Source organism: Dromiciops gliroides, chromosome 6 (genome assembly GCF_019393635.1).
Source record: "Dromiciops gliroides isolate mDroGli1 chromosome 6, mDroGli1.pri, whole genome shotgun sequence".
Classification (NCBI taxonomy): domain Eukaryota; kingdom Metazoa; phylum Chordata; class Mammalia; order Microbiotheria; family Microbiotheriidae; genus Dromiciops; species Dromiciops gliroides.
The window spans coordinates 157193425-157218449 of record NC_057866.1 but is presented as its reverse complement, the minus strand read 5'-3'; the positions used below and the strand labels follow the sequence as shown (position 1 = coordinate 157218449).

The window sequence follows — 25025 nt, the reverse complement described above, 5'->3', positions numbered from 1 at the left end:
GGAGTACCTGAGTTCAAATCCGGCCTCAGACACTTAACACTTAACTAGCTGTGTGACCCTGGGCAAGTCACTTAATCCCAACTGCCTCACTAAAATAAATAATTAATTTTTAAAAAAAGAAACAAAGCTCCCAAGCATGCCAATTCTTTAAGGCCAGAAAGTGATCTGGACTAGATAACTGAACTACTTCAAATACATAAGATAGTCATATTGTGGGTAGCTGCTGTTGAGAGATTTTCCAAAGGGGGATTTCAGCAAGGGCCTTATGGCTTTCCCAATAAGCAAGGAACTTTACCTTCCTTTTGCAGGCTGACTTTAAAAAATCACTAACCTCAACTGTGTGAACCAACTTTCAAATAACTGAAATAATATAATTATAATCTATTAATTTCAAACTAATTGTGTATATTGCTACTGCTAATTGATACTTACAGGGCATTTAATGGTTTATAAAGGTAGAAAGAAAGCTTATTGGCAATTTTATAGACTTGACAGCTTTTTATAGGAAAAGCTCACATTCAGACCTCAAAATTCCTACTTTAAGAAGAAATCTCAGAACTTAAGAGACTAGATTTGAAAATTAATTAAGCATGATTTGCAAAACTCTGATCACATGTGACAATCAATGAAGGGAATGTTACAAATAGGAAAACTTCTGTAAAGTCATGAATCAGGAATATTTGAAACTTACCTGCAAGTATAGTTTATTATCTTTTGTTATAGCATCCATAAGTTCCTTTTGCAGAGGCGGGTCTCCATTCACCCAGAGTCCATTAGTTGTATTATTAGCGCTGAAACCACTAGTACTATTCTGTTTTTTGTACAATAGAACATAAGCAGTATCCTTTGGAAACCTACTGGTAATTTTCTGGACTGATTGAAATGAGGTAAACGTCACTCTGCTGTCATTAAATAAAAACCACTCCTTTGACATTTCATTATTTTCCAGATCCTGCTCAATAACTGCAGTAGGAATTTCCCCCCCCAACAAATGTCCCTGAGGGGAAGCTAGAGCCAGAGTTTCAGACTGATGGCACAGCTGAAAGGAAGAGTCAGAACCTGTGATATTTCTGGCATATGAATAGTAATGTCCACTTTCAGAGGATATGCCTGAGTGAACAACAACAGAGCTTAACAGATAGGGCACCAGTTTTGGGCAGCATGCTTCATCAGTCCCTGAGGACTTGAGCTTTTTAGCCAGATTCTCACCAGTATCTGTGAAATCAACATCTACTGACCAACTTTCTGATAATGCAGTTAGAGAGGAATTAGTTCTTTTGACTGGTAACTCCAAAACCAATGGCAGTGACACATTGTCTAGGATTTTGCGTCGTATGTGACACTTCTGATCATAGGAAAATCTCAGGAGAGTGAGAATAAGGTATTCAGGTTCCTCCATGATTTGCATAGTTTTCTCTGCATTCTGTAGAGAAGCACAGTTTTCACAATAATAGCGGTTATCGCCATTAAGGATTTCTGGTGCCAGAAAATAATTTAGCAAGTCAGTAACTGAAGGTGTGCTTTCACCTCCTGGTTTCTGAGCTACTCCTTTGTTAATTTGAATCTTGCATGGTTCATTAGAGACCAAAGTGTTTTCTGTACAGTGAAGCTCAGAAGAAAGATTGTCTAAAGCTGCTTCATCCATGACAGTCTCAGAGCCACAGCCAGTGGAGGCAGGATGACAAAATGCTGACTCTTCAGGAGAGCCAGCTGTTACCACACTAGCCTGTACCACAAAGTCATCCTGCACCTTAGGAGAACATGATGGATCTTGAAAAGATAGGTTTTCCATAGAAGAGGAAGGACAAAATGCAAGTGAAAGATCTGTAAAGGCTTCCTCTTTCTGTGAGGTACTCCTGCAGTTCAAACAGTGTATATTAGTTTGGAGTTTTCCCCCAAACATTTTTTCTATTAAGGTTTTCTCACTATCATTTGTGTAAGGGATCTCTGTAAATGGTGCTGCCCTGTTGTCTACTTCCTGTAATGATGCTTCATCAGATCCCATACTTTCAGAAGGCTTCAGTGAAGACAGAGCTTTCAAGGTTCTCTCTTCTTCATGGAGTCTACAAAGGAAATGATCACATTTACCTTCTCTTAACCAGCTTTAGAATGACAAGTAACTACATTTTCAGGAAAACCAACAATTCAGAAGGCCATTTTTATAGCCTCAAATTTACAAAATGTTATCTTCTCATTTTTACAATGTTATAAGTTGAAGTCTGCTGCTTACACCACTTTTGCTTTGAAAGAAAACAAATTAACCTACGTGAACTAAAAGTGATACTCCCTAAAGTCTAAAGAGAGTCCTTGTTTTCATGTCCCTTGGCTATGAGATTGAAGCACTTTATCACCAGTTAATGCCGTCATCTTTAAAAAATGTCCCTATAATTAGAGTTTTAGAGTTTTCATTTTCTTGGGATGAGGAGACACCTTGGAAAGAAGTGATTAGTCTTATACAGCATTTAATAGTTAAACTAGAAGGCAAATCTGTAAGAGTTAGTGATGAAACAGGATAAGCCAATTTTGGGAATAATTTTCTAAATACTTCAAAGGCTTCTAATACTCTGTATATTCTCTTCTTGAACTCACCGTTTTAATGCCCCAGAGCAGAGCTCAATAAAAGTTTGCTGGAGATCATAACTATACTACAGCCACTGCACTTGTTTAAATAGAGAAAAAAGAAAAGCCAGGTGAAGGAAAGAACAGAAAAACTGAAACCAGGCCTGTCTCAGTGATAAAGCAGTAGAGGCTGCATAAATTGCACCTAGAATCTACCTACTTTACTAAGTTTTCTAGAATTCCTCACTGGAATAAAGATATATCACTTTGTTACTTAAATTTAGTTACCATATTTAATAAAGAAGGGATTTTAGGCTACAGAGAAAGAAAAGGATAGCAGGTTAAAAAAAAATCAGTGGAAAAGTGACAGTAAAATGTACTCCAAGAGTCAGTTATCAGAAAGGATAAAACAAGATGTTCCAGGAAGAACTGAATTGTACTTTAAAAAACAAAGTTGAAAGAACAGCTTGAATGCAGGGGATTTTAAAGCCAATGTTCCTCCTTACTGCAGATAATAAGTATCTTATTACAGGTACTATTAGGTAATTAAAATATCAAATGTAAAATATCAGAATAAACCCCATTTGGAATACTTATCCTCTATTTGTAAAGTTTAGAAATACTTACCTGTCTAGCAGAAACCTGAGGTATTCAGAACAGTCCTGCTGTGATCTAGGAGTAAACCAGGGAGGCCTGGAAGCCTCAAAAAATATCCGTGGGGCATATGCTTCCCTCTATTAACAAGAGGGAGATTAGAAGAAGTAAACAATTTATCCAGAGTGAACAAAATAACTTTCGGCCAAGTCATCAGCCTCTATATTTATGAATTACTTGTGAAATGTTGGCTTTGGAGGAGGACTTTTGAAACTAATCCTGTTAAGACCTGAACAAAAATCCATCCACTCTAAATCAGCTATCCTATTCCTTTGCCTTCTGTGAGTTAAAAATGTCCCCAGCTATTTTAACCAATTCCCAAATGGCACGATTTTGAGGTGTTTTACCAGCCTGGCTATAATACTCTGCATTTTCACTCTATGAATTTCCTTCCTAAAATGTACACTGAACACAACGTTCTAGTTATGGTCAGACAAAGTACGAGTCCAAAGGGATGATCACTTCTCTTGTTCTAGATATGATGCCTCTCCTATGGCAGCTGAATATCATCTGGGTCATTGTGGTTGCCATGCTACGTCACTGACTCACAACCTCACTGGGAATTCTGAGTTTTCAGAATCATTCCTGAAATGTACCCATCTTCTTCTGGGCTGATTACTCCTAGAGAATTGTAGTCCATAGGCTCCTCTCTACTTTTTCCATGAACCCTTTGAAAACTGATTTCCCTAAATCTATGCTCCACATCAGAATGTACCTAGCCTTCCTTTCCTTCTTCAACACTAGTTCTAAGATGTAGTCTCTTCTTCCTAAGGCTCCAATTACTTCCAATGTAGAAAATCAGTTTTCCTATCGGTAAGATAACTCTGGGGGTAGGTGCTAATTGAGGAAATTAAGGTAGACAGAAGTGAAGGGACTGCTGTGTACGACTCTGCGTCTGAGGTCACACTGGAACTCAGGTGTTCTAACCCCAGGGCCAGCACTCTAGTCACTGCACCCCCTAGGGGCTAAGTGGCATAGCACAGCCTCACTCAGGTGAAGAAATCCAGGAATCAGAGAGGGGAAACATGGAGAGAAATTTGACTAACAAAGCAAAAACAGATGAGATGTGGACAATGCTGGAATATTTTCCAACAGAAACAAAGTTAATCCTTGGCTTGTCTTCATCACACTTTCATTCTGCAGGCAGTTAAGTGAAACTAATAAGGGGGAATTGCTTTTTGGTATCAGATTCTTACCAAAAGAAAGAGCCATTAGGAATGGCCAGCCAGCAAAGTCATGGATAACAAGTTAAAAAATAAACTATCCCTATTATAGGTGGGAAAGTACTAGATACTGCCCTTTGAATTCCTGGGAATCTACTGTGTCAAGAGCTGTGACTGTCAGTGGCCCATTTTCATCCATTAGGGCATATGTTCCCCCAAAAGCAAATATCATTAAATTACTGACTTTCCTTTACTTTGAAATCAGGGTTGCTCTTTCTTCACTGTTTCATTCTTTCCTCTTAACATGTTTACATGATGTTGGCAAAATTAAAACCCAGTGAAAAAATATATATTTTCATTTACATGCTATATAGAAATAGTAAATTCTAAATGTCACAATTCACTGTACTCAAAGTAGTTGGCAAAGAACTCTCTAATAAATGTATGAGAAAGCAAGTTACTACTCCCATTTGGTGTTGGCCATGAAACATATGTAAAAGAAGTCACTTTAAATTACATGCTGATGCCTTATTTTCATGTGATGTCTTGTTTCACAACAAGAACAGTTCATCAGACCTGGCACAATGTATTTGTTGTTATAATCAACACAGGCAAGTTCATACTTACTTGTGTATGAGCCAAAAAGGCAAAAAGATGCTGTAATTTTTTCATTAATGAATTGCACCCATTTAGATTTAAAGATAATACATGCCTCCTGAAACTGAAAGAGAATAAAGCATAATTATTAGTATTATTTCACAAGGACTTATTTAAATTTAAATAAATATGGATCTAAAGGGAAGTTACTGTATTGTATGACCTTTAAAGCCATAAGACCATTACTAACTCACACACAATATACCATATTAATGTGCATATAGGAACCCCCAAGATTGCAAAAATAGCCATTTACTGTTAGCACAGGGCCAAATAATAAGACATAACAAAAAAGTTAAATTGTACGTTGTATTCTCTTGGTTAAGAAGGCAGAAATTTGTGTAATAAAAGTTTTGTTATTACTTTAATTTTTAAAAAAGGTTAAAATGTTTTTCATTTTAAAAGAGGTAAACTTGGAATGACACAGAAAATCAAGTTATGTAGAAAACCTCATTCTATGATCCTGAATTAAGTCACTCACTACAGAGGTGTACATTCCAAATGTCTGGAATGGAAAACTATTAAAATATTTTGAGATAACACATAGTTTATTTAAACTAGATTAGCCATAATCTAGTTTAAAGACACTTCTAGACACTAGAATAGCCATAGAAGTTCTAAGTGTCATGACACTCCCCTCTCAGAGCCACCAGTATATTCTCTTACATTTTTTCCCAACTCGAATTTTGTAAAATGCAAAAGGTACCAGAACTGTTGCAAACCTCAAGGAACAAGGGCACAGACAGACAAGGTGCTCAACGTGTGCCATTTACTAGCTGTATGAAGTTGGTTTCATCACTTACCCTCTCTGAATTTTAGTTGCCTCATTTTAAAATGGGAATTGTATTTAGTCTTGCATTTGACCCTTTCTCTCACAGCACCACAATTTAGGTTAGACCTTAATCACGTCTCATAAGGAAAACCACAATGGTCTCCTCTAGGTAAATTCTGTGTTTCATTTCTCCTCCCACCCCAAACTAACCTCCACCTAGCCACTAAAGTTATTCTGCTTACAGATATATGTGACTATGTCACTCTCTATGTTGCTATTAATCTTTCTAAGGTGATTCTTAATACATTCACTCAAAAACACCAGTGACTCCCAAAGTTCAGACTATTTGGTGTGTCATCCAAGAATCTTTCCAGCTTTTCCTCCAACTAATCCATTTGTCAAACTGTGGTACTCACTGTTCCCAGGACATGAACAGTATTCCCTTCTGATAGGGTTATTAAGGGTATAAACAAAATTATTTTAACAAATTCTATTCAATCATTCAAAATACAGCTTAAATCCTAACTCTTCCATGATTTTTTTTCCTAATCCTGCCAAAATAATAAATAAACTTCTTTCTCATGATCCATAGTACTCTGAAACTTTTTATGGAATTTATGCTCATATATTATGCATAAGGAATTCCTTGAGTGTAGGAACTTTCTCTTGTATCCCTATCACCTAGCACAGTACCTAGCAAATGACAGTTTAAAAAACACTTACATGAGTTGTTGGTATGTATTATTCTCCACTAGATTTTTAAGCTCCTTGAGGGGTGAGGCCAAGATTTCTTTGACTTTGTATTTTCCCCCAGCATGTAACAGTGCTTTTCATATCACAGGAGTTTAACAAATGTCTGTTCTCTATATAAAACATTCTTAAATTTAAACTTACTCTGTGGCCATGAACAATGCCTGTATCACACTGTTCATATAACAAGTATTTCCTAAGTTAATCAGTCCAGTTTTCCCAGTTTCAGATTTTCCAGAGAGTCTAGACAAACAAGATGCCAAGGAATTAGACTGAGAGGTCCAGGCACTTTGATTGAGGATCAATTTAATCTTCTCTTCACTGGGTTTAGGAAAATCCTGTAGATTATTAAAAGAAAAAAAAGACAAGGGGAAATAAGTTTAATATACTTTTTTTTACCTGTCACGTCACAATTCCCTACTTTCACACCCAGGGTTGTATCTCAGTTGGCTTTGAAATAAGACAATAAAAGTGGCTAGTCATCAAAGACTCAAACTAAATTATAGAGCCAAAATAAATCTTCCTGGAATCAGATGATTAACTTTAACAATACTACAAGGACTACTAAAAAAAAAAATAATATAATGGTCACTTTGGAACTGTGCTCTGTATGTGTTGAACTATTTATGAATAGAAAATATGTTGTCTTTTTATAAGATGGGAGAATAAAGAACTAAACCAAATTTAATCCAAAAAAGCAAAAAAAACCCCAATAACCCCAAACCAACAAATTAATCTATAGCCCCTTTAATTTGATATGTATAATGCACACTTATTTTCTCAATATGCACCCCATAATTATATGTGCAAACTGGCTTGGGGCCAAAACGACCATCTAGATATACATAGTTGTATGTATATTTAGCAAGCCAAAACTTGATTATTTTGCCTAAAATAACTCCATTTAATTTTCTTAGTTCTGCAGAAAAGTCACTGTTCTTTAAAGAGATAAAGTATTTCCCATTTGGATTCTATGATGCATTTGAGAAAAACTTCAAGTAAACACCTGAAATGAGTTGATGGATAAGAGAAGTAGGAAGAACCACCAGAGTTAAAATGAGTGAGGGAAGTGGGATAAAAGCACAACTTTCCTACATTATAGCCTAAGGGGTGGCTAGATGGTGCAGTGGATAAAGCACAGGCCCTGGATTCAGGAGGACCTGAGTTCAAATCTGACCTCAGATATTTGACACTTACCAGCTGTGCGTCCCTGGTGAAGTCACTTAATCCTCATTGCCCCGTGCCCCACCCCCCTCCCAAAATGCCCAAGAGGTTAAGGTACTTGCTTAGGCAAATAGTCAATAAATGTCTGATGTAGGACTTGAATCCAGGTTTCCTGGACTCTGGCTCTCTATCCATTCCTCTACTGTTATATTTGTTGAATCAATGATCAGAATTTTCTTCTATTGGTGACTGAAAAACACAATCCTAAGTCACCAAAAGGCTTTAGAATCTAAAGCACACCATTAGTTGGGTTCTGACAATGATCTGATGGTTTTGTTTTTGTTGGAGTAAATACCTGACTCATCCCATATCACCAAAATAGGAAGGCATGGCTGTGTAGTGGTCCAATTTAGTCTATTTCAAAAGTCATATTAAACATGCAAAAATAAAGAAAAAATAAACAGAAGCTGTCAGAATGTTTTCTAGGCATTTGGGAAATATTTTCCAATTGGACTGGTTAAAAACATTTAGAAAATGGACTCAGGAGTTTCTATCTAAGTAGGTGAAAGGTACTCATTTAATTTATAAACACATCCAATACATAACGAGCAACCCTGCTGAATGAGTGCTACAAACTGAAAATTATTAATGAATTTTTCTATTTGGCAACTAATCAAAGAAATTAAGGCTGGTATAAATTCTAAGGAACCAACAGGCAGGTAATCAGGTATAGTCTTAAGATGACAAATTCTACCCCAAATTAAAGGTTTATTTTAAGAATAGTTAGTATTGGGGGCAGCTAGGTAGCACAGTGGATAACGCACAGGCCCTGAGTTCAAATCAGGCCACAGACACTTGACATTGGCTGTGTGACCCTGGACAAGTCACTTAGCCATTGCCCCAGGGGGGAAAAAAAAAATAGTTAGCATTACTCAAGCTCCTAGAGGTGGTTCTATATAACAATACTAGATGCTCTGATTGGAAGAGCTCAGTGTTTTTGCTGACAGAATGGTCTTGTTTATAAAATGCTTTATTAAAAAGCAGTTTAAATTACCTCATCTGATCCTAAAACCAACCCTACGAGGGAAGTAATAGCAATCTCATTCACCCTAATTTTTTTTGGGGGGGGGGGTGTGAGGCAATTGGGGTTAGGTGACTTGCCCAGGGTCACACAGCTAGTAAGTGTTAAGTGTCTGAGGCCGGATTTGAACTCAGGTACTCCTGAATCCAGGGCCAGTGCTCTATCCACTGCGCCATCCAGCTGCCCCCGTCTCATCTATATATTGACACATCCTACTTTTTTGACCATTATGTTTTCATTTGAAATTTAAATTTGAAATATCTAACAAGAAATAAATATGACTTTACAAAGAGAACTGGGTTTTATTTTTACTCAAGAGTTTTAATGTGGGAAGAGAATAAAGACTTCAAATGGAAAACTCATTGGCCAACCTGTGAATAAATTTTTGGACACAAGTGGGAGGAAATACAAACGAAGACTGAATCCACATGCCTATAAACCAAGCCATGGTGAAAAAAGATTTAGTAATCAGGTTACATTAAAAAAAAAAAACAACAAGGTTTATCTATAGGCATATAGGTAGATCTATTTTTTGGGGGGGGGGGGAGAGGGAGGGTCTTTGAAATATTTAGTCACAGAGGTTAACAGAATTATCTTTTAGGACAGAACCATAGCCCATACTAATTTTTAATACTTCTATAACTACTTCAGATCATTTACAAGAAAAAGGAGATCTAAGTCACCATTCTCATTTCATTAAAACTGAAGATTACTGCTCTTAACTTATTTATAATTATTAACATATCCATAATAAGTTATGGAAGTCCATAAAAATTTTATTAATGATCATGTAGAATGCTAACCTTTACTATTTCCTTTCAAGACACACTTCACAGTTGTCACCATTTCAGTTGTTTACATGTCAATGTTATTGCACATTCATGTCACACTGTACCTTGATGGCTTCCAGAATAGGTTCATAAAGATCTGGAAATCCTGAATAATGATACATCATACAGTGTATCAGCTCTGTTAACTGTACTAGGAAGGCTGTACTGGAAGGCAGGCCATCAGTTCTGAAAGAGTGAACCAAGTTAACCACATGTGGAACAATCTAAAGGAAAAAAAAAAAGAAAAAAATATCATCTGAAATGTACTAAGATGATATAGCTGATAACAGTAGCTAATAAGCTGTATTTTAATACTTACACAACAGATACTTTTTTGAAAAGCTTGGTACTCTCTATTGGACAATATTTTGGCATTTAAGAGTTACACAGAATTTCATGTAATTCTCTTAAATATTATATTAAAAAATTAAGTTCTAAAATAGTGAGGTCAACATTACCATTCTGAAAATATTTTACCTTAGTTGAAAAACTATCTCAATAAGAATTATTTTCTAAAAAGCCCAAATTTAGTTTGGAGCTCCATCTAGTGTGGATTTGAGCTTTCCATTTATAGGGACTTTATATCATGTAGCATACCATCCCACTATTCAAAATCTTGGAAATAACAGGTCATACAGGACACATACAATTATGGCATAGATTTACAAATGTCTTTGGCAAAACAATATGGGGTAGTGATATACAGCGTTGGGGCAACTAGCTCTACACAAGCCAGAGATGATTCAATAGTTATTCTAAGAGTAGGAGAAGCCTTTTTACTCTTAAGACTAAAAATAATTTAGTACCTTGAGCCATTTTTGTCTTTTGTAACCTCTTTTGTTAGATTCACTTCTATTATTTACGTGAATGGACTAGAATTTTGCCATTTATAATAATGACTGCATGGTTCAGGAAGAAGACATAAAAAGAAAAACTCTTGGTATTGATGTAGCCAATAAGAGTACGCAGCATCGACAGGGTCCATTAAAGTCAATACAGACTAACGGCTACATAGGATAGCTCCAATGACAATTACTATTATAATAAGACAGATTCAATCTAATGAAACCATTTCTATTTTGGTTTGTTGTATTCAGCAGATATGGATACACATTTTGTTGATTGCGGCAAAACTATTTACAAATATCCAAACGCTTTTTTTTCTTATTGCATAATTACCACGATAAGTCACTTTTATGCCTACATTCCCCCCCCCCCCCTGCAGTTAATTCACAGTAAAAGCAAATCTAAAGCTCTTTGATTATTCTTCTAGCCCCACCTAAAACATACTCTTCAACTCTCCTCCCTAGCAAAGCTATACACAACTGGTTCTTTTGGCCACAGTCCATTCTCATGATTTCTAGGCACTGTTTCTTCATGTACTTGAAAGACTTCTCTCTCATTTCAGTTCATTTCTCCAGGCTCAATAATCCTCAATTGCTTCAATCTTGCCTCCAGTACAGGTATTGATTTCTAATAATAAAAGTCAGCTGATTATTTAAATTTTTAAAATTTTCACAGCTGGTATTAGAAATAATTAGCATTATCAAAACCAAAATTAAGAGAAGTAACATCAAAGGGGGAAGAAAAACATTTATCCAACTCTACAGTTCCAAATCCCCTGAGGATGGAATTCTGCCTTGCCCTTTCCTTTGTTAAATACACCTGGGCCTTTAGAGTATCTTCCGTCACATTCTGAACTTCCAGTTCTATTATTGGGACAAGAAAAGGATAGAAGGCTTTATTCTCCATAAAGTTATATTCGTTACTAGCAAGTACCCTGTAATCTTTCAAGTAGTCCACAGCCCAAATATTCTCAGTTGCCAAATCTGATTGTCCCTACCTTCACAATATCTCCAATAACCTTTTTTTTTTTTTAAGTGAGGCAATTGGGGTTAAGTGACTTGCCCAGGGTCACACAGCCAGTAAGTGTTAAGTGTCTGAGGTTGGACTTGAACTCAGGTACTCCTGACTCCGGGGCCGGTGCTCTATCCACTGTGCCACCTAGCTGCCCCTCCAATAACCTTTGCCTCCTACTTTCCACTCACAAGACCATCACCTTAATTTAGTTCATGCCCTCAATCTATTCGTTTTTGCTTATTGTAATAAGATGACTGTAAAACAGCTCCCTAACTGCTCTTGCAGGAAGACCGCATTACTCCAGCACTCAAACGTCAGTGCCTCCCTGGTACCTCCAGAAACAAACAATGAGCTCCTCTGCTTGGCACTTAAAGCTCCTCACAACCTGGCCCCTCTCTTCCCCTTCATTCACTTTATGGTCCAGGCAATCTAACCTTCTTATTACTTCTCCTTCATGGCACTCCATTTCTCATCTCTGCCCCCTGATGCCTAGATTGCATTCTAACCTTACTTCTCCCCTGAGGTGTCGCCTTCTACGTGTCTCGAGACTGAATAGAAGAATAAAATAAAACCAACTTTTCCAAGAAGTTAACAGCTGAAGCAAAGGACACAAGTAGGAGGAAGAAGGATGTTTTAAAGCTCTTTCCATTTCTTTTCTTGAATTTTTAGGAGCCTTATTAATCAATATTGTGTGTTCCATATTATTTCTTTTATTTCAAGGTCCTTCTTATGAACAGTTTGGGTTTGAAAGAATTCCATTCATATTCACTAAAATGACATCAAAAAAGTCAGCCAAAAAATTCTATCCCTTAAAATTTTGAAAACATTCCTTGATTTAGGGGCAGCTGGGTGGTACAGTGGTTAAAGCACTAGCCCTGGATTCTGGAGGACCTGAGTTTAAATCCAGCCTCAGACACTTGACACATACTAGCTGTATGACCCTGGGCAAGTCACTTAACCTCTATTGCCCAGCAAAAACAAAACAAAACAAAAAACACCCAAACCTTGATTTTAACCCAGATTCACATAGTTCTAACATTTATAAGCAATTTCTTTACACTAACACACATTTGACAAATAGTTCAAGTATTATAATCTCCATTAAAAAAATATAAAATCCAGACCTGGTATTCCACAAGTGCTAGGAATTTCTGGGTGGAAACTCCCCCCACCCAAATGCAGAACAGTAACTTATCTGTAATTTTTAAGTCCTAGAAAGTTGTCTTAGGGGACACTGAGAGATCATCATGAGGTAGTACTGTGTTAGAGGTAGAAATGGAACCTGAATCACCTAGACTATAAGTGTTTAATAAACAACTTATTTATCACTATGTAATAGCCTTCTTCTAATATGGTGAAATGATCTCATTTTGAGAATATAAAACTTGACTTAATACTAAAAATTTTAAAAGCAACTTAGCACATAGAAATCAAATGTCAAAGTTAACTTACCAAATGGAAAGCCTCTGGAGAATGCTGAAAACTAAGCAACATGTGGGAAAGAACTGCAAGAGCACCAGGTCTCACAAGAGGAAACCAAAGTCGATTAAAAACCTTAAAAAAAACAACCCAAAAAACCAAACATTTATCACGTGTCGTTTTTTCCAAAAAATACAGAACATGCCTAGTCTATAAGCTATTTTAAGTTACCAAATTTTCTCTCTCAAGTTCTGAAAAAAAAACAAAAACTCTGTAATACCATATTTTAAAAAGGGCCTTTAATAGGTACTTCTACTTTAATTAAGCACAAATATTTCATACACAAGTATATCTCTACAACTGATTAACTGAATATTCATAAAGTTTAGCAAGAACTCCTTCTCTCATTTTCCAAATAGGCCAAAAGGATTTATTTGTTCGTTATATCCCCTAAATTTAAAGGTTTTCACCTCACCTACCAATTCAATTTTGAGCAAAGTAACATCTATCAAAATAGTAAACTTCTGCACTGCTGCCAGTCCTTTCAGCAGTGCAATCACCCATGTCTCCACGTGCTGTGCCAAAGGCCAAGAGAGCCAATCAATCATTCTGAAAGACAAAAGAAAATGAGAAAAAAATCTGTAAGCATATTTTCAAAGTATTCTGCTCAGGAGCAGCAAGAGTTCCAATATAGAGGAGTAAGATGAGAAAAAAAATGCAGGTTCTCAGATGAATAAACAACAGCTAATTCCCTCTCCATTTAATAAAATTAGATGAAACAGTTTGCATCTTCCATTCACTCATTCAAAACAAGTATCTGAGTGATTCCTAAGACATCTCATTTCTCACTCATTTTGGACTTCTTGGACTTTTCCGCCACCATGGCTCTCATCATCAGGAAATCTCAGCATTTCACAAAATCTATTTAGCCTCGTTACTCACCCTCATCAATACCCTCTGCCCCTCAGGGTCATAAACCCCTACACTTAAGGAGAGAGACATCTCATTTCCCACAGGGCTGCCTGCCCTCACTTTGGATTTCTTTGATTTCTCCACCATGTCCTAGGCCTCAAGCATCCTCACTTCCCAGGTTTTCAGTTTTTTTGTGTGTGCTGTCTTCCCCCATTAGACTGTAATCTGCAGTCCAGGAGGCACTGTCTTTCCTTTTACTGTTTAATAAATGTTTATTGACTATGGACAGAATAGGTTGAGCATGAAGAATAAGACAGATGAATAAGGAACAATCCCTCTCTTCCTAAGGTTTATAATCTGACCAATAGATGCTATAAAATGGTTGTCAAGGGGCAGCTAGGTGGTGCAGTGTATAGAGCACCGGCCCTGGAGTCAGGAAGACCCGAGTTCAAATCTGGCCCCAGACACTTAACAGTTACTAGCTGTGTGACCCTGGGCAAGTCACATAACCCCAATTGCCTCACCAAAAAAAAAAAAAAAAGGTTGTCAAACTGCACTGGTTGAAGGAGTCTTGGATGGGAGATCCCTTCACCAGAAAGTGTCAACTTTTGAATGATGGCCTGAATCAGATTAAATTGTAACTGGGAAATACTTAAACTCAATAAAAAGACAATATAACATAGATAACATTACATTTTAAAATGAAGTCAATATGTGACCGGTGGGAGATCCTTATGTATCTCTTATGCCCCTATTTCTATGTGAGTTTGACACTATTGCCTTACACCTGCCTCACAGGTTTGTATAGCTCCCTCATTGTGTGTGTGTGTCGAAATTGGGGTTAATTGACAGTAGTATTAAAATGTCCAATGCCAAGGAGATTGAGGGCACGGAAAAGCCATCAAAAGTATAATTTTGGTAGAGTATTTATTCAATCAACAAATTAGGTACTATATATACTAGGTTCTAAGTATTCAAAGGCAAGGACAAAACAATCCCTGCCCTAAAAAGATTATGTTCTACTGGTGAGGGTGGGGAAGGGCAGGGTGGGGAGAATAGTGATGAATGAGGTTAAGCAGGGAAAAGAAAGATGATCAGAAAATGAAGGCATTAGGGGAAGGTAATTCATTTAAAGCTGATAGCTACAGGAAGCAGGTAAAATGAAAGTGGGGAAAAAAGGCAAGTTTTTAAAAGTTTTTTTCAGGCAAGTTTTTTAAAAGGAGACCAAAGTGCTTGGAGATAGAAGAGAAGTGAGGAAAATTGCAGATTCTGGAAAGGGAATGGTTAAGTAAAATAGTTAAGTTTGGGGGAAGGGAGAGTCTATGGAGTAGAGGGAGAAGGGGTTAACTTTCTGAGAATCCTGGGGATCTAGCACTTTGCTTTATTATAACCACACTCTATTCTGTACTGTTGCTATAACTTTAAATTATGATAAAAATCATTCATTTTATAATCTTGTGATGCCTTTTTAAAAAAAATTAAACGAGGGCTTAGTAGTGAAATCTACTTGAATTATCAATTATGAGACTATTCATTGCAGTGATTTCTGTATTTCAATTAAAAATCTGTCCCTAGCTTCGAAATCTACAATCATTGTCAATATAGTGCCATGAAATACCTGCACAGAGCTTGGGTCATACTCGCATCTTTTACATTTGGATCGGTGGTAAGGCTCCTGATGAGAACTGTAATCATCTGCAGTGGAATATGCTGCACTAGACTTGCCAAGGCAACAGAGGGTTCAAATGAAGCATCTATTTAAAAAACAAACATACAACAAGAGAGACCAAATAAAGCACTGAGGAATATGGCACGTTATTAGAAACATATAATGAAGAGAATATAAATTACAACATTAAATCTTATGCTATAACCCAAAGACATCCTTTAATGATAGTAAAAGGAGGAAAATGGAGGCTTATATACATTCTTATGTACATCCATGCACTATAGTCATTAAAAGTCTGGAACATCTTATTAAAAATACCAAGGTTGTCTATTTGGTCATTATTACATATTATTTGGTTATTTTGTGCTAAAGTTTACATTTGCATGATATATTATTTATTTAATAACCGGAAACAGCTGGTAGTGCAATGGACAGAGAACTGGGCTTGTGGTCAGGAAGACCTGAGTTCAAATCCAGTCCTCAGGAATGTACTAGTTAGTTGTCTGATCCTGGGCAAGTCACTTTACTTCTGTTTGCCTGAGTTTCCTCAATTGTAAAATATGGATGATAATAGCACCCACTTCCCTGGGTTGTTGTGAAGATCACATGAGGTATTTGTTTAAAACAAAGAAAACTGCATGAGTTATAGTTTAAAGCACAGAAAGTGGTGTGCAGTTACATCATTTGACATTTTATTTCAAAGTAACTTATGACCATTAAATGAAACAGTCAATACTGCCATTGGGTTTGAATTCTACTCTACCACTTCTTATTGTTTGTCCTTGTTCTGGAAGAGGACCCTGATATTAGAGTGATATCATGACCTGCACTGAACTGGATTTAAGTGATGGAGGGCTGTGTAAGATCATCAGCCTCACTCTCTCCTCCAGAGCCATCTGGGCCCACTGGCAAGATATCAGGATAACTGGAGATGGCCCTGGATGTTTAAGGCAATGGAGGTTAAGGGACTTTTCCAGGATCACACAACTAATAAGTGTTTGAGGTGAGATTTGAAAAGGTTCACTTGACTCCAGAGCTAGTGCTCTATTCCACTGGGCCACTTAGTATGTAAATGAAACTGGGGGTAAAAGTCTCAAATTCCCTCAGTAAAGAATTTTCTTATTAGAAAGACGAGAAAAATACTACCTGAAATAGTTTTCACAGGGTATTTCTGGGTGAAAATCAAAAGTAAACTTTGTAAACTATAAGTGCCAGGTAGCAAATTCATATTAGTTATATTAAGTGATAAAAAAATTACTTTCATCACATCTATTTAAAGGAGATAAAAGGAAAGAGTGAGGGACAGCTAGGTGGCACAGTGGATAAAGCACAGGCCCTGGATTCAGGAGGACCTGAGTTCAAATCCGGCCTCAGACACTTGACACAAGCTGTGTGACCCTGTGGGCAAGTCACTTAACCCACATTGCCCCACCAAAAAAAAGAGTGGGGCAAACATTAATGTATTAGATAATTTTCTCAATTTATAGCAGAATACTAATAGTTACAATGATATGCATGAATTAAAACAATAATTTTTAAATACTTTTGAAAACACTTGATAATCTCAATTAATATTCCTGCTATATTTTCGAAGTAGATAAGAGCCCTGGTATGAAGTCATGAAGATCTAAAGTCAAATCTGGCCTCAGACACAAGCTGTATGACCCTGGGCAAGTCACTTGCTCACATTTGCCTCAGTTTCCTTAAGTATAAAATGAGTCGGAGAAGGAAATGGCAAACCACTCCACTATCTTTGCCAAGAAACCCCAAACGGGATCATGGAGAGTCAGACATGACTAAAAAGGACTGAACAACATTTAGCATGAAATGCTACATCACCTTTCATAAAATTCATGACATCCCATTTTTTTTTCTTACCACATAAGTGGTGATAAAGTATTTTAAGTATAGATTACAGTTCAAGCAGTATGATGTGAGGGGACCCAAGCAGTCCTCATTTCTAGTAGTCAATGAAAGGTGATTGAGGATGTCAACCTAGAGTGCATTCTTCTTAGCAGCTTTATCTCTACAAACCACCCATAAAATTCATCAATAAATTGATTGACTTGGTGGAATCACTATGGGATACAAAGTCACTATAGGGGATACAAAGTCACTATAGGATACAAAGATGAATAAAAAATGGTCTTTTGTTTTCAAGGTACTTACAACCTAAAAAGATAAGAGTATGAGAATAATTAATTTATCTGAAGCAAGAATAATTAATTTACCAAAAGCAGAATGATCAAGGGCTACAAAGGCAGTAATGAATGAAGAAATGTTTTTAGGGAGGTCAGTAAAAAGATCACATTCCACCAGCAAAGGAAGGCTACATTTCACAAAGTTTTGATGTCAGTCATATCTGGAAGAAAACATACTAAGTAGAATTGTTTCTGGTTTGTTTTAAGGAAAACTGTACATTTCATTAATTGTGAGGAGACTGTGGGCACTGCAGAATGGGTAAGATTTCACTGAAGACACTCCAAAGCAGTGAAGAGCACAAGTAAAGTTGCCATGTTAGAAAAGTTTGATGAATAATCTGGAAATGCTTTTAGCTGAGGGTTGGGGACATAAAACTAAAAAAGTAAGATGAGGCCAAGGCCTTAAACACCAGGTTGCAAAATTAAATTTTATTGAGTAAGCAATGGGAAATTATTGAAGGTTTTTGAACTGGGGGTTATGACAAGATAGAGAAGACATGACTGGCATAATTAGGGTATATAATTACAGTAAAGTGACACATCAAACGGGAGTGTGTAGACTGGGTGTGGAAGACAAAGGTAATTTAGTGCTGGGAGCAGGCTCTAACCCCAAAGGACACCACCAGATCAGGAAATACCAGGTCAGAATAAGAAATGAAGAGTCATGGGTGAGAGATTTCCTGACTCCAACAAGGCCTAAGTCTCTTCTCCTGGTACTTTATCTGTGGATAATTTTCTTTAGAACTCAGCCCAAAGAATATTTATAAATACCCATCATTTTTTTTTTTTTTTTTGCGGGGCAATGGGGGTTAAGTGACTTGCCCAGGGTCACACAGCTAGTAAGTGTCAAGTGTCTGAGGCCGGATTTGAACTCAGGTACTCCTGAATCCAGGGCCTGTGCTTTATCCACAGCGACACCTAGCTGCCCCATTACACATTCTTAATATCATTCTCTCCCCCTGTATACCAGAGAATGAAAACTGCAATGGATAAAGAATAAAATGTTAGTGATAGGTTGAATAAGCTTACAAATTACTTTCTGGAAAGTCTAGGACACTCAAAGAAATATGAGCCCATATTACATTAAGGCACCAGAGTGAGCTATAAGTATAATGTTTACCCTGTGATTATAATGAGTCATTAACGATTAGGAAAAAGCTTCATCTTCAAAGCAGTCCATAAATAACTTGAGCAAAGGCAGAGTAGTGAAGGAAGCATGGCACAATAAACACCTCTGGCTGGGAGTCAGAGAACCTGTGCTCAGAGTCCAGTCACTACCTGCATGACCTCGGATAAATCTAGTAATCTCTCTGGGCCTTGGGTTTTTCGATTGTAAAAATGAGACAAAATGGGGCAGCTAGGTGGCGCAGTGGATAAAGCACCGGCCCTGGATTCAGGAGTACCTGAGTTCAAATCCGACCTCAGACACTTGACACTTACTAGCTGTGTGACCCTGGGCAAGTCACTTAATCCCCATTGCCCTGCAAAAAAACAAAAAACAAACAAAAAAACTCCCAAAACGAGACAAAATGGACTACATAGTGATTAAGGTACCTTACAGCTCTAAATTTATGTTCCTATAACCTAGTAGTTTTAAAACTTATTCTAAAACAAAACTAATTCCACTAAATCACCTCCAGCTAACGCTTTCATTATTTCTGTTTACACCTCGACCACACTCTCAGTCATTTAGGCCTAAAGTATGTTTCTCTTGACATATCTTACCAGTCAGGCATTGCTCTAAGCACTGGGGACACCAAAAAAAGGCAAGACAGTTTCTGCCCTCGAGGAACTCAAATCTAATAGAGACAACAGATAATAGCCATATATAGTACAGATAGGCAGGAAATGATCAATAGAGGGAAGGCACTAGAATTAAGACAAATTTGGAAATGTTTCCTGTAGAAGGTGGGATTTGTTTCCCACTCCACTCCCTATACACCCAGCAGTGTCCTCTCCAACCCTCTTAGTCTCAGAACATTTCAAGTCCCCACATTTTTGTTTATGTGCCATCCTTGAAGACCATTTCAAATGCCACCTCCGATTATGACTCCCCGACACAGAAAGGATTTCTCTATGGGTCCTCCAAAACTACTGTGCCTGTACCTACATACTAAGGCTTTCTTCCTCCCTCTTTGTATTATAATAACCACAGCACCTTGATACTTGAGTTCCTATCCCCCACCTCCAGCTAGAACCTAAACTCTAGAGGACATATTAATCCCCCTTATCTCCCAGGGTTGGCTGCGTTGGTACACTGTACCTGCTAAACGAATGATTAATATCGCTTTTAGTGTATTTATAAAGTCCGAGATGCCCTGGAGAAAACAAGAGTTCAACAAGTCTCGGACACGAGTCGTCTTGGTTTCTGGAGGGGGGAGGGCTCATTTGAGCCCCGGGGATCCCGATGCACACTTACACACTCACGTTAGAAAACAGCGCGCTCCTTACCAGTGGAGGAGATGCTTGCAAACACTTCTTGCAGGGAGGGCAGCAGCGTGGCGGGTTCCGCCTTCCAAATGTTCTGCAGCAAGTTGCTGACTTTGGTCACCTGCGAGACATACTCCCGCAGCTCCTTCTCCTGGGTGGAGACGCACTGGAAGTGCCCGATGGTCCGCACCAGCTGCTGGCAGAAGGCCACGGCCAGCTTGCCCTTGGGGATGCACTGCACGAAGTCGCTCAGAAGGTCGCAGAGGCGCGCGCACAGTGCCGGCTCGGGCCTCTCGCACACCATGCGCAGGACCTCCACCTGCAGCAGGCTGAACAGGTCCAGCACGGAGGGGCAGCTCATGATCAGCTTCAGCCCGGTGTGGATGTAGTCCAGGATGGCCACGTCCTTCCTGTCCAGCGTGCGGTAGCCGCGCTGCAGGAGGCCCAGCACGAAGCTCTTGTTGAAGAAGCTCTCGAACTCCGGGCGGTGGTAGCGGGCGTAGGCCTCCAACACCTGGTGCCCCACCTGCCTCTGAAAGGGGTCCTGGCCCTCCAGGATGAGCCTCGTCGTGAGGCCGAACATGGCCTCGCACTGCGCCTCGTCCAGCCAGTTCTCGGCCGACTCGACCACCTTGCGCACGATCACCCTCTTCAGCGGCAGCGGGTGCGACGAGCTCACCAGGCCCTCCAGGATCTTGTCCATGGCGGCGGGGGCGGCGCGGGGCTGGGGGCGGCAGCGGAGAAGACGAGAGCACCGGGGCAGAAGCCGGGGAGGGCAGCAGCTGGACCGGCCACCGCCGCCTCCGCCTCAGCAGCCACATCTATGGGGCAGGCGGGCCCATCCGAGTCGGAGCGCGTGCGGGGGGCCGCCCAGGACGGGACGGAGCCCGCACCGGAGCCGCTGACGCCCCGCTCCTTCGGCTCTGCTGCCGCCGAGGCGCCCGAGGCCCGAGACCCGCCAACGCCGCTTCGTCCGTAGTAGGAGTTCGCCGAGGTCCCGGGCCGGCGGCCTCCCTCACCATGGGCGCCGGCCGCGGAGTAGCGGTGCGGGTCTCGGTGCCCAGGGAGGAAGAAAGGTCCTCGGTCTCCCTCCTTCCCCAGGACCCTGGGGTTGGGAGAAGGTTGCGGCGAGCTCCGGGAGGGCGGAAAAAGAAAAAGCGGACCGGGAACTAGCGAGGAAAGAGACCGAACCGCGTTGACCCCGGATATAGAAGTAGCTCCAAACAGGAAATGAGGGAAATCTAGGTCACTTAGAAGTGGAAAAGAAGGGCCACGCCCCTTCTTTGGCCTGACCCGGGCCGGGCCGGGGCCCCGCCCCTTCCTTGGACCACCCCCTTCCCCTCCCACCCCCCCCCCTTCCCCTCCCCTCCCCTCCTCTGTCAAATAATGCGCAGGCGCGCCCACCTCCTGAACTTAATTTCTCCTCCCCCTCCCCTTCTTGTCTCCTCCCCTCAAGCGCAGTCACGTGGCGACGTAGCCGACGCCCGCGGCTCCGTCGTCACTGGAGAGGTTCTGTCCAGTCACAGGCGACAGTGGTGGGAAGAATAGGTCAGTCCGGGAAGCAGCCCGGGTGAACGGTCGCGAGGGGACGTGCCTCAGCGCCTTCACTTCCGGCCGCCTCGAGGCAGTTAGTTTCCTCGCATCCTCCCCTCCCCCCGCCATTCCTTTGTTCTGCGCGTGCGCAGCCGTTACTACACACTCTTCACCTCCCCCCCCCCCATCTCCGCTCCACCTTACAACATCGTTCGCCTGATGTGCGGTTAACCGCACGCCTAGGCCTCCTCCCTCCTTTCCTTCTCTCCGGGTCTCTCATCTCCTGGGGCGGTCTCGGTCCCTTCCGGCCCCTCCTTCCCTAGAGGGCCTGGCATCCGCTCCAGAGCAATAGACTAGCCTTGCGGTTCGGTGGGGCCTGGAGGCGCCGGACACTCGATGAATCCCGGTTTTAGTTTTTTCAGTCTGTAAAATGAGGGTCGCGGTGCCGGCCCGTTATTTCGCTTGCGCCGCGGGTAAATGTTGCCTGAAGCGCTTTCCCCACCTTATCAAACGCTATAAGGACGCCTCTTCTGGTCCAGGCTCAGCGCCTTCCTCACCTCCCGAGGGCGGGTAGGGGTGGGCTGGGATACGGACCCGGCCCCCCCCCCCCCCCCCCCCCCGTTGTGGAGGTTCACACGTGGAGCGCTTGGCTAAACCGAGGCCTCCGGGACTGGGGACTGAAGCGGAGTTAAAAGCCCCCTCCCCTTCCTCGCCCGTCCAGGCTCACCAGTGGTGCGAACGGGCGAGATGGCGGAGCCTCTTTCCTCATCTGTGAAATGGGGATAGCGGCTCTTGTAAACCAGCTGAGGAGAAGGAATCATTGGGCGCTTGGCATACATGAGATCTCCCTAAAGGTGGTAGTTGTGGGACCAAGAGCAGATCGTTTAACCTCTCCCGAAGTATCCCCCTCTTCTCTAAAATGATCAGTTGCAGATTTGTTCTAGATAAACTGTGTAACGCCTTTCCCAGTCGAATTCAGGCTTCTGCATTCTCAGAATAATGTTTTTGAATGCATAAAAATGTAAGTGGGATCACAAAGTAAATAAATTACATTGAACTACAGCTTTCAAAATATATTTTTAAAATGCTCCAACAGGTTAAGAGCCCCTGATCTAGAGGGAAGTGTGAAAGGTATAGGCACAGAAATAAAATCCCAAGTTCCTAAGACCCCCACCCCCAACTATTATCATTAGACTAAGGATATTCGACCACCCTTTTAGCTAAATTTCCTCTCCCTCCAATTATCCTTTCTTGATAGTAGCTTGACTTTCAGTAGCACTTTAAAGATTTACAAAACCATTTCCTCATAACTCATGAAGTTGGTAAACATATGTATATTTTACAAGCTGAGAAAATTTGAAGTTTGGAAAAGTAGTTTGCCCTACTGAAGGTCACACAATTGGTGTCAAAGCAGCAATAAAATATTTCAGCTCTCTCCTGATCCAAGACTTTTACTATACCAGAATACCCCATATGTCTAAATAAAGGATATGAATACTAATGAAAAAAACAAATTGTTGTACCAGGTCTCTTAGAACTATTATATTTTCCCTCCTACAGGATAATACATTTTTATTTAAATTTTTAAATATATTTCTTTTTTTCCCAATTACATGCAAAAACAATTTTAAACATTTAAAAAAAAATTTTAAGTTCCAAATTCTTTCTCCTCTTCTTCCCCTCCCCTCTTCTTGAAGAGGCAAGCAATTTGATGTAGATCATACATGTGCAGCCATACAAAATTTTCCATATTAGCCGTGTTGTAAAAGATAACACACACACACACACACACACACACACAAACTCAAGGAAAAATAAAGTAAAAAGTATTTCAATTTGCAGACTCCAACAGTTTTCTCTGGAGATAGATAGCATTTTCATCATAAGTCCTTAGGAATTGTCTTGGATCATTGTATTGCTGAGAATAGCTAAGTGGATCATCAGTACAATACTGCTGTTACAATGTTCTGGATCTGCTAACTTCACTTTGTTTCAATTCATATGTCTTTTCAGGTTTTTTTGAAACCATCCTGCTCATCATTTCTTATACCATTATATACCACAACTTGTTCAGTTATTCCCCAGTTGATGGGCATGCCCTCCATTTCTAATTCTTTGCCACCCCAGAAAAGCTGCTGTATTTTTGTACATATAGGTAGTTCCCCTCCCAAGCCCCCTTTAAAAAATCTTGGGATGCAGATTTAGTAGTGTTATTGTTGGGTCAAAGTGTATGCGCAATTCTATAGCCCTTTAGGCATAGTTCCAAATTGCTCTCCAGAATGGTTGGATCAGTTCACAATTCCATTAGCATGGCATTCTTGTCCCAATTTTTCTACATCCTTTCCAACATTTGTTATTTTCCTTTTTCTGATAGGTGTCAGTTATTTTAATTTGCATTTCTTTAATATCGATTTAAAGCATTTTTTCATATGACTATCAAGAGCTTTGTTTTTTTCCTGAAAACTGCCTTTTCATATCTTTTGACCATTTATCAATTGGGTATCCTTATAATTTTGATTCATTTCCTTATATACTTTTTCCTGCTTTTCTTCAATGTTGGGTGTATTGGATTTGTTTGTGCAAACCCTTTTTAATTTAACGTAATCAAAATTATACATTTTACTTCCAGTATACTATCTCTTGGAGATATGGTACTGCTAGGCCACCTTCCTTTACATTTATTTTCCATTGATTCCCTTTGGGGCAGTGAGGGTTAAGTGACTTGCCCAGGGTCACAAGGTGTAAGTTTCAAGTGTCAAGGTTCGAATTTGAACTCAGGTCCTCCTGAATCCAAAGCCATGCTTTATCCACTGCTACCTGGCTGCCCCCTACTGATAAACTCTTAATTCCAAATCTAGTAGTATTCTTGATCTTTTGTTCTTCCAGAAGAATTTTTTTTCTAGCTCTATAAAATAATGTTTTTGTTGTTTGATTGGAATGGCACTGAAGAAGTCAATTAATTTAGGTAGAATTTTAATTTTTATTATATTGACTTGGCCTGCCCATGAGCAATTACTATTTTTCCAGTTGTTTAGATTTGACTTTATTTTATGAAAAGTGTTTTGTAATTGTTTTCTTATAATTCCTGGGTTTGTTTTGTCAGGTAGACTCCCAAGTATTTTATATCGCTTATAATTATTTTAAATAGAATTTCTCTTTATTTTTCTTGCTGTAGGGTGTTGTTGGTAATATATAGAAATTTTGATGAATTATGTGGGTTTATTTTATATTCTGCAACTTAGCTGAATTTATAAATTACTTCAACTAGTTTTTTAGTTAATTCTCTAAGTATACCATCATATTGTCTGCAGAGTCATAGCTTTGTTTCCTCATTTTCTATCCTTTAATTCATTTTTCTTCTCTTACTGCTA

At 39.6% G+C, this 25025-nt stretch overlaps 1 protein-coding gene across 1 annotated transcript in view; it reads right to left on the bottom strand.

Moving 5' to 3' along the window:
- The window catches only part of USP38 (ubiquitin specific peptidase 38), a 34324-nt gene extending 13338 nt beyond the window's left edge, over nucleotides 1-20986 (bottom strand). The window contains exons 1-9 of the mRNA XM_043970636.1: nucleotides 20143-20986; nucleotides 15440-15575; nucleotides 13389-13518; nucleotides 12943-13044; nucleotides 9696-9854; nucleotides 6700-6893; nucleotides 5004-5097; nucleotides 3187-3293; nucleotides 692-2063 (exon numbers count right to left, since the gene is read on the bottom strand). Of these exons, the coding sequence (XP_043826571.1) occupies nucleotides 692-2063; nucleotides 3187-3293; nucleotides 5004-5097; nucleotides 6700-6893; nucleotides 9696-9854; nucleotides 12943-13044; nucleotides 13389-13518; nucleotides 15440-15575; nucleotides 20143-20824 (2976 nt within the window). The 5' untranslated portion in view covers nucleotides 20825-20986. The remainder of the gene's footprint in view (nucleotides 1-691; nucleotides 2064-3186; nucleotides 3294-5003; nucleotides 5098-6699; nucleotides 6894-9695; nucleotides 9855-12942; nucleotides 13045-13388; nucleotides 13519-15439; nucleotides 15576-20142) is intronic.
- Between the last annotated feature and the right edge of the window lie 4039 nt (nucleotides 20987-25025).